Source organism: Mandrillus leucophaeus, unplaced genomic scaffold (genome assembly GCF_000951045.1).
Source record: "Mandrillus leucophaeus isolate KB7577 unplaced genomic scaffold, Mleu.le_1.0 Scaffold825, whole genome shotgun sequence".
Classification (NCBI taxonomy): Eukaryota; Metazoa; Chordata; class Mammalia; order Primates; family Cercopithecidae; genus Mandrillus; species Mandrillus leucophaeus.
This window is the reverse complement of record NW_012108975.1, coordinates 516542-527102: the sequence shown is the minus strand read 5'-3', so window position 1 is coordinate 527102 and position 10561 is coordinate 516542. Positions and strand designations below refer to the sequence as shown.

Sequence of the window (10561 nt, the reverse complement as noted above, 5' to 3'; positions counted from 1 at the left end):
GGTGGCGCATGCCTGTAATCCCAGCTACTTGGGAGGCTGAGGCAGGAGAATTGCTTGAACCCGGGAGGTGGAGGTTGTAGTGAGCCGAGATTGCGCCATTGCACTCCAGCCTGGGCAATAAGAGCGAAACTCTGTCTCCAAAAAAAAAAAAAAAAGGAAGAGAGAAAGAGAAAAAGAAAGAAAGAAAAAGAAAATACTGTCGATTTTCAGCAATATTTTCTGGCCCCCACTCACCCTTCCAAAAGAGTTCATAGGTGATCCAGCAAAATCCCCTATCTTTCTCATATACTTCAACTCTTTACAGACAGCCAGGACCCATAGCTTTAAGATGAGCCTGAGATGATTTCTAATGTATTGCTTGTTAGGGCAGGAGACTTATGGGCAACCCTATTCACACTGACAAGCACTTGTAGTTAGGGTCCACTGTAGCTCTCAGCATTTTTGGTAGATGCTTAGGAGAGTTTGTTGAATATAGTCATCCCATATCTCCATCAGTCAGCTGAAATGTTATGGAATTCAAGCTGCTTGCCCTACAAGAACAATGTTGGAACGATTCGGATTCAAAGAGGGCCACAGAGTTGCTGTGTAATAAGTTTTCAGAGCTGATTATACTGGGCCGCACCTAAAGGCAGAGTGCCCTTCCTCCAAGTAAGGCAGGGTCAAAGTTAATGCTGCTTAATGGGATCATTGGGTTCACCAGCGAAATCAAGCACACTGCCAAACTGGGTAGTTGTGCTTGTATATGGCCTGGCAGGTCTTTTTTTTTTTTTTTTTTGGTAAGTGGATGCCCACTTTGAGTATAATCCCCACAAAGTCCTATCTCCCGGATAACTAAGTAGTTTGAAATAATGGATTGTCCAGACCTCTGTTATGGTGCTAAGTTGCCAGGTAACCACATGAAGGGGGCCTGATTGCTCAGGTCAAGCAAGTAACCTGCCCAATCTGATGATGACTTACCACCACTCTTCTTAAGATATCACTCATATCACAACTGCTAGAAAATCCCCTACTGTAATCATTTACAGGAGAGAACACTAGGAGTAACTGGAATTCTCCATGCTCAGGTCCCTAGCTTCCTAGTTGTCTGGAGCTACTTCTCACTAGAAACCCAGGACTCAACTATCTCTTGGAGCTTTGCTCCAAGATTAAAGATTTGTCCAGCTGAGCTCCCAGGGACATGGTAAGTTATACCTGTAGACCACGAGGCTTCTGCTTCCCTAACTCTTCCTTTGTTTTTTCTTTCCTTTCCATGTCAATCAAATGTACTACCCATATAAGCCAGGCGGGCTGCTTGGTTCCCTATTTTATGATGGTCTAGAGGAAAAGGATAAAAGCGCCTCACTTGTCCGGGTGCGGTGGCTCACACCTGTAATCCCAGCACTTTGGGAGACCGAGGCGGGTGGATCACAAGGTCAGGAGTTCAAGACCAGCCTAGCCAATACAGTGAAACCCCGTCTCTACTAAAAATACAAAAATTAGCTGGGCATGGTGATGTGTGCCTGTAATCCCAGCTACTCAGGAGCCTGAGGCAGAAGAATCACTTGAACCCAGCAGGCGAAGGTTTCAGTGAGCAAGATCGTACCACTGCACTCCAGGCTGGGCAACAGAGCAAGACTTCATCAAGAAAAAAAAAAAGCCCCCCACTCAAGCTCTAGCTCATTTAACTCTCAGCCAATCAGTAACAAAAGACCCAAGAAGATTAATTAACAAACTCCTATTTTAGAGGGCTAGGGACTTCCCTGGAGCCCCGCATGCACAGTTAGACTTCAATGCCAACCCATAGTTACCCCCTCCTCACTTTAATCTAAAAGTCACACCCAGGGATGGAGATTTAAAATGCTAACGCTACATATGATGTATGAAGAAGCACAGCGAACCACTGTGCGAGTGTCAGAAAAACCCTCCTATACATGCCCTGATATAACCCTTCCCCACAGAAAAACCCTACAAAACTAAACCACATACTACCCTCGGGGAACAGCCCGATCCTTCTCCTTTCTTGTCACTGGCTCTCTTGTACAGAAGCTAAATAAACTTGCTCTTTGCTACTATACCTAGTAGTCTTTATACTGGGAGATTACAAGAAAAGAACCCATGGTGCCGGTAACACTGAGAGTTGTATTTTTAGACCAAGAAGACAGAGTACAGCTGCCCAATAGGTCTGGTGGCTTGGACTTGTATCCCTACTAAATGGTTATTTTTGTTCTTAGGACCAGAGGCGAGTGTCTGTTAAAATGGATAAGGGAAAAACAAAAAATAATAATAATAATAAAGGAAAACCTTACAGTGAAAGTTTGGAAACCTTAAACTTTCCACAGGGAGCCCCAGCCCCAGCAGCCTTGTGAATGGAAAGAACATGGAGCTTTGGCCCTGCCTGCCCCACAGGTCCTGCAGTGCAGTCTAAATCAAGACACACCTTCCCCAGCTCCACCCCATGGGCCAAATCTCTAATATCCTAAGCTAGTTCAAAGAAACTCTATTCTCTGAGAACCAACATCCCCAAATATCAATCAACCTCATCCCCTGCTAGAATAGCACAATTAGGCCTCTTCTGTTTGAGCGCCTGGTGATTGAAGCCACTTTTGCAAAATTATGATGGTAAGATAAATCTGACAGGGCTGACTCCATCTTGCTTGAGTCTCACAGACTCGCTGACTTGGCTCATTCTGGGGCAGGGGCAAAGCTTAAATGATAATAGCTCTTCCCCAAAACTAAACTACCCTTGTAAAACTAATGAAAGGCCACCAAGTTAGGAGTATGAGAGGGACCTGAATTCAGCCATTATTCCAGAGGTCACAAGATTTGCGACTTCCCCAATTACGCCTGTAAATAACATCATTATTGTAGAACTTAAGGTTGGTATTTTGAGATGTCTTTTCAAGTTTCTGACAGCAGGATGGTGCCACTGTGACTCATAACTCAAGGAGTCCTGTGGCCCCCACCCAGAAATGGACTCAGTGCATGAGGACCATTTTCCATACCCCATGATCGCATCCCCAACCAGTAAGCAACAGCCACACCCTGGCCTCCTGCCTACCAAACTATCTTGGAAAAAGCCTAACCTTTGAGCCTTCAAGAAGATTGATCTGAGTAGTAACTCCATCTCCTACATGGTGTGGCCAGCTTCGTGTCAACTAAACTCTTTCTTTACTGCAATGCTGTTTTCCCAGATAATTGATTGTGTCTGTGCAATGGGCAGGAAGGACCCATTGGGAAGTCACATGATGCCTTTCTACTTGTGCAGTACTCCAGCCACCATTCCACAGGAAGAACGTGATTCTTCTTGGCTTCTAGGAACTTGCAAGTACTTGTACATCTGGATGTGGCATTTCAGTCCTCTCTCCAGATTTTTTGGTTAATCAGAACCTAGACAGTTTGGTTTTTAGTGATCTATAGTAGCAGCAGCAAATTTTCAAAAGCTTAGAGATGACCTTACTGGTCCATGTTCTCTTTACCTGGGCTATCTATATGGCACTGCCAGTATCACACAGAATGGCAGTACCTGGGAGCAATGGACCTCGCACTATCAAAGATGTGTGATGCTCCTCAGTTTTTTCCCAGGCTGCACGCTCCTAGTTTCCTGACTGCTTCCTGCCTGGCTTCAGGGCCTAGCCTGGACGGCATACCAGAGTTCTAACTTTAGGAAAGCCAAGTCTGAGGCAGGAGGGCTTGTAGCTGGGACTGGTGGGGGTTAGCAGATAAAAAGCTGCTATCCGTTGTCTTTGTCTCCCTTTTTAAAAAATCTCGGCCGGGTGTGGTGGCTCACACCTGTAATCCCAGCACTTTGGAAGGCCACAGCAGGAGGATCACAAGGTCAGGAGTTCAAGACCAGCCTGACCAACATAATGAAACCCCGTTGCTACTAAAAATACAAAAAATTAGCCAGGCATGGTGGTGGGCACCTGTTCTCCCAGCTACGCAGGAGGCTGAGGCAGGAGAATTGCTTGAACTTGGGAGGCAGAGGTTGCAGTGAGCTGAGATCGTACCATTGCACTCCAGCCCGGGTGACAGTGCGAGACTCTATCTCAAAAAAGAAAAAGAAAAAAAAAAATCTCATGACATTGTATTCCATTCCCAGTGCTCCCTCTTACATATTTGTCTCACAGTCTTAGTGACCAACATAGTGATGTATTATTTTTAAAACTTGTTCAAAGTTCTCTGATGTCTCCCAAGGCACCACTTTGGGAGAATGTGCTGAAGGAAATTAAAATATATTGCCCCCAAAATATATTTATTTGACGTATTTTGAAATAGCCACTGCCTGGCCAGGAAACAAAAGTGGCCTTGCAAAGCTGTCTTTTGTGGGAAAAATTTGCATCTGTAGAGAATTTCCATTAAAGCAGTCACCACCCCTTCCCCTTTCTATGCCTTTCCTGGACCCAGGAGAGAGTAAGAGTCTGATGCCTTTTGAAATCTAAAAATAAACATTATTATCTCTTCTCTCTGAGGGAGGCTTCATCTACATAACAAGGCCACCTTTGCCAGCCAAGCTTCTTCCTTTTCTCTCTCTCTCAACCAGTCTTGTCACTAACCTGATTCACCAAGGTAACCTGTTTCTAGCCATACTCAGTCTGTATTCTTTACTGTGGCCCCAGGATGGTATATGAGCTTCCATAACTCACTGGGAAACTGGATCTTCATTCTGAAGGGTCTCGTGTATACATGTTAAACAAATTTATATGCCTTTTCTCCTATTAATCAATTTGCCTCACACCAGTGATTTTTCAGCAAACCTTTAGGGGGCCAAGAGCCTATGGCTCACACACCCCTAATAATGAAATGGTTCTTAACTTTAGCGTGGAGAAATTTGACAAAATCTATTGATCCTCCAATCCAAGAAAACGTACAATGTCAACATACACTCAAAATGTTACCACCACCTCAGGGAATTAGTGGGATAAAGCCCACCCATAAACTCCTAAAGTCACAGTGTTCTGTAGAGAGTGAGATACTGATCAATGGCTGACTGAAATCTACCATGGTCCTACAACCAAACTTCTGTGGAGACAGTTTAAACCTGCTTTCTTGCTGAGTTTCCACAGCTACTGTCTCTAAGTTTCCAGTTTCCCGACAATTATTGTTCTTAGGAGTATGTGCTTATTATCACAGCTCTCAACAAAGTCTACTAAATGAATGTTTAAAAATCAGTCAAATACTGACCAAGAGATTGTTAAACTAAGGAAAGAGATGAAATACTGATGTTAAAATGGGTTTTAGGCCGGGTGCAATGGCTCACGTCTGTAATCCCAGCACTTTGGGAGGCTGAGGTGGGTGGATCACCTGATGAATTCGGGAGTTCGAGACCAGCCTGGCCAACATGGTGAAACCCCATCCCTACTAAAAATACAAAAATTAGCTGGGCATGGTGGCAGGCACCTGTAATCCCAGCTACTCCGCAGACTCAGACAGGAGAATCTCTTGAACCCGGGAGGCAGAGCAAAACACTGTCTCAAAAAAAAAGAGGTTTAAAGATGAGAATGAGAAGCTTTTGTAAAGTTAAGGTGAAAATATGAGTTTTCCAGGAATTATGTTGGAAGAAAAATATCTGTAAAATACATAACTTAGGAATCCCTGGTCCCCTTGGAGTAGCTAAAAGTGATGTTAGCACCATATCATGTTCGTGCAATGTTAAATAGTGTTGAATTCCCTAGTTGGGTTTCAGATACATACCCAGGAAGACAACACATCTGTTTCAAATAGAGGTTTGGAATGAACATTTTCATCTTCTCCAATGAATCGAATTAGTTTTTCCTCCTCTGTAGGTGTTGAAGGTTGCTAGAACACAGAAACCCGCGGACCTGTTAGCAAGCTGGTGGGTAACACAGTGGCACACCAGCAAGTTTCCTGGCACCATGTTGGAAGCTTACATTTTTCATTTGCTTTAATCATACAACAAGCATTTTTGAAGACTTTCACATAGCAAACGCTGTGAAAAACTGGTGGGATGGGGAGTCTGGACAACGGGATATAACTATGGGAAAAACAAAGAGGATTTCTTCCAGCTTCCAGGAACTGACAGTACTGTAGGAGAGATAGAAAATAAAATGAATAATTATGGTATACCATGATTACTGTTAGCATAAAAGTGTGTTCCAAAGGCTGTGTGCACCCAGAAAAGGGTCATGCATTCTTCCTAGGTACTTCAGGAATTATTAACAGAGAAAATGATATTTAAAGGCTGAACGGGTGCTGTAAAACAGAGAGGAAAGGGGCTGAACTAAGTCTACAGGTAGCAGTAGTAGTAGTAGTAGTAGTAGTAGTAGTAGTAGTAGTAGTAGCAGCAGCAGCAATGGTTTTGTCAACAGAAAAGGGGTCTTATCCCAGACCCCAAGAGCAGGTTCTTTGATCTCACACAGGATAAAATTCAGGGTGACTCACAGAGTATAGTAAAGCAAAAGCAGTTTATTAGAAATTACTCTATTACAGAGGAGGGTATCCTCAGAAAGCAAGAGGAGAAATGCCCTTACATAAATATAATGCTTGCTTATATAGGAGACTAAGGCTAGGAATAGTGTACTTTATTATAAAGCCTGGTGATCAGCTCGTGACAGGCTATTAGTATTGTTATTCTCTAATGTAACTGTTGATTTCAGCAATAATTTATGAGTGTACTATCAGAGACGTATGAACCAGAAAAACTCCATCTTAAAGAGCAGCTGGGTACCATGAGGCTAAAACCTACTGGGCTGCCTCCCCAGATGCTTCTAAGTCATAGGATGAGATAAAAGGTCAGCACAAAATACAGGTCATAAAGACCTTGCTGGTAAAACAGGTTGCAGTAAAGAAGCGGGCAAAAACCCACCAAAACCGCAATGGCCACGAGAGTGACCTCTGGTTGTCCTCACTGCTATATTCCTATCAGCGCCATGACAGTTTACAAATGCCATGACAATGTCAGGAAGTTACCCTATATGGTCTAAAAAGGGGAGGCATGAATAATCCACCCCTTGTTCAGGATATCATCAAGAAAATGGGCAACCAGCAGCCCTTAAGTCTACTCTGTCTGTGGAGTAGCTGTTCTTTTATTCCTTTACTTTCTTAATAAACTTGCTTTCACTTTGGACTGCAAACTTGCCCTGAATTCTTTCTTGTGCAAGATCCAAGAATCCTCTCGTGGGTCTGAATCGTGACCCCTTTCCTGTAACAGTACCATTATCTTTAAAGTGAAACGCATTTTTAAACTGAGAATGCCTTTTTCCATTGACTCGATTCCTCAACCATAAACATCTTGTGATTAAGAGTGTCCAATTTCCTGGGAAATTAACCCAGTAGGTTTTGCTTTATCTGGACTTTATTCAAGATGGAGTCATTCTAGTTAAGACACCTCTGACAATTTCCATTTATTCTGTGCCTTCTATATACCAAACACTTTACCAGAAAGAAAACAGAAAATGACGATTGAAATAGGCTTGGGTGTTACATAATATTTTTGTTCTGTTGTCCTGCCTGTGCAGTGAGTAGAAGACCTAGTTCAGAGCCTGGAGTCACGCCAACACTTAAACTATATACAGAGAAGAAGCACATCAGAGAAGTAAATTAAGACATTGTAGAGAGTATTAGGCAATCATGAGTTTTAGAAGCCAAAGACAGTAGTAGTCAATCTAAGAATTAGCAAGGGCTCTTGTGCCAGACTTAACTGGGTTTGAATATTGGTTCTGCCACTTACAGCTATATGATTTTGGGTAAGTCAATCAACCTCTCTGAGCTTCAGTTTTCTTATCTGTAAAATGGGGGCAATAATATATACCTTGAAGTTGTGTTGCATAGATAAGAGATAATATGTGCAAAGTATATCACTCATGATAGGCACTCAATTTTTGGTAATCCTTGTATTATTATTACAAATGTCCCAGGAAGGGCTTTTATTACTTCAAATGCCCCTGCAGGGGTTAAGACAGGATAAAGGGAGGAGAGGTCTGGTGATGGGCCTGGGAGGAGGGCAAAAGGCAGCTCAGAATGGGAGCTGAAGAAGTGGAAATATGGAGTTTCAAAGTGTTATCTGAAAAATGTGGCAATGAAGGGCTAAAAAAATAGCACCAGAATGAGAGGTAGGTTGTGTAGTTAATGGTAATATAGGTATAAATGAGACTAATGGAAAATGGCTGGATTTAGAAGGGAAAAGGAAATCCCTTCCTCTGAAAATAAAGTGACAAAGATAAATATTTCTGCAGGTTTGGCTAAATCTATATGAGAAAAAGAAGGAAACCAAAGAGTTCACTCCAGACCACCTACTTCTATTCTCCACTGTGTGTGTGTCTCTCTCTATATATATAATTTCCCCCACTATATATATATAATATATATATAAAGGGTCCAGGCATGGTGGCTCATATCAGTAATACCAGCACTTTAAGAGGCCGAGGTAAGACGATCACTTGAGACCAGGAGTTCAAGACCAGCCTGGGCAACATAGCAAGATCCCATCTCTATTTAAAAAATTTTAAAAATTAGCTAGGCATGGTGGTGCATGACTGTAGTCCTAGCTACTCAAGAGGCTGAGGTAGGAGGATCATTTGAGCCCCCGAGTTCGAGGTTACAGAGAGCTATGATGACACCACAGCACTCCAACCTGGGTGACAGAGCAAGACTCTGTCTCTAAAACATATATATGTATGTATGTATATAGGAGGAAAAACAAATACCAAATAATCTTACTTCTTCTGCTTTCTCTTTATTTTCCTCCTGAAGTTTCCTATCCTCCTTACTTTCTTCTTCATCCTCTTGAAGAGACTCATCTATTTCAGGCTCAATGAATTCTTTTACAGCCTCCTGTCAGATGAAACAGTATGATGATTAAAGGATGTATATAAATATTAGCAATTATTTGTTCAAAAATATTTAATGAGCACTAATCCTGCAACTGGGTACTGTGCTAGTGACAAGGATACAAAGGTTGATAAAAATAGTCCCTGTCCTTAAGAAACTTATAATTTCATGGACAAGAATATACAATGAATGCATATAGTCACATAGTAGGAGCACCTGATTTAGACAAGGTAGGGGACTGGGTAAAAGAGGGAGTTGGTCAGGAAGGTTTCCTGAAGGAGATAATGTTTGAGTTTTTTCTTGAAGGATGGGGAAGGAAAAGAAGGAGCTCTGGGCAGAGGATGTTGTATGTACATGATTGGTTCTGAGAGCACCTAGTTCAATAGGACAAAAACTGGGAGACAAATGAACAGGAGTGCAATCATAGAGAAAGGGCGAGACTGTCAAGCCAGGCAGATGATTGGCTCTTATCCTGAAGGCAATGAGGCTCTAATAAATTGATTGATTTGCTTTGCATTTCAAAACAATCATTCTAGCAACAGGAGACTAGCTTTAAAGAAGAGGAAGAAAGGGAAGGAGAGGAAGAGAAAAGGAGCGTGAACAAAATAGCGGTTGCTGGAATGAAGAGAAGGAAAAGGAAGATTTAAGAGATATTTAAGAGGTAAGTCCGAGTGATTGACTGGATGGACACGGGATGGTTAGGGAAAAGGTACATCTTAAATGACACTTAGTTTATAATTTAGACCACTAGAGAGATGACAATGCCATTCACAGAGACAATGAACAAAACTGGATAAACAGGTTTGGAGAGAGAGATGAGTTCAGATTAGGCTGTGAGGGTTTGAGGTACCATTGAGATATCCAAGAGAAAATATCCAGCAAGTAGCTGAATATATGGATCTGGAGTTTAAGATGAAAGAATTTGGGCTAAAAATAGAGATCTGACAGTTATCTGCATTTAATTAAAGCCAAGAAAGTAAATTATATCCTAAAGGCAAACTTGTGAGGTAGCCAGAGAATCAGACAGTAACCCAGTTACATAAAATGCTAGGGATCTATGGAAAACAGTGTGGCGATTCCTTAAAGAACTAAAAATAGATCTACCATTCGATCCAGCAATCCCACTCCTGGGTATCTATCCAGAGAAAAAGCAGTCATTATATGAAAAAGATGATTGTACACGCATGTTTATAGCAGCACAATTCACAATTGCAAAAATATGGAACCAACCCAAATGCCCATCAATCAATGAGTGAATAAAGAAAATGTGGTATATATACACCATGGAATACCACTCAGCCATAAAAAGGAATTAAATAATGGCATTTGGAGACTGTTATTCTAAGTGAAGTAACTCAGGAATGGAAAACCAAATATTGTATGTTCTCACTCATAAGTGGGATCTAAGCTATGAGAACACAAAGCCATAAGAATGATACAATGGACTTCAGGGATTCAGGGGAAAAGGGTGGGAGGTGAGGAGGGATAAAAGACTACACATTGGGTACAGTGTACATTGCTTGGGTGATGGGTGCACCAAAATCTGAGAAATTATCACTAAAGAACTTACTCATGTAACCAACTATGACCTGTTTCCCAAAAACCTATTGGGAAAAAAAAAAAGGAATGATGTTCTGATGCAGGCAACAATATGGCTGACCTTTGAAAACACTATGCTAAGTGAAATAAGCACAAAAGGGCCAGGTGCGGTGGCTCAAGCCTGTAATCCCAGCACTTTGGGAGGCCGAGACGGGCGGATCACAAGGTCAGGAGATCGAGATCATCCTGGCTAATA

At 42.1% G+C, this 10561-nt stretch overlaps 1 protein-coding gene across 1 annotated transcript in view; it reads right to left on the bottom strand.

Annotated features, from left to right (window-relative positions):
• AXDND1 (axonemal dynein light chain domain containing 1) overlaps positions 1 to 10561 on the bottom strand; it is a 196197-nt gene that overhangs the window by 35756 nt on the left and 149880 nt on the right. The window contains exons 22-23 of the mRNA XM_011968050.1: positions 8656 to 8769; positions 5671 to 5775 (exon numbers count right to left, since the gene is read on the bottom strand). Coding sequence (XP_011823440.1) covers positions 5671 to 5775; positions 8656 to 8769 — 219 coding nt within the window. The remainder of the gene's footprint in view (positions 1 to 5670; positions 5776 to 8655; positions 8770 to 10561) is intronic.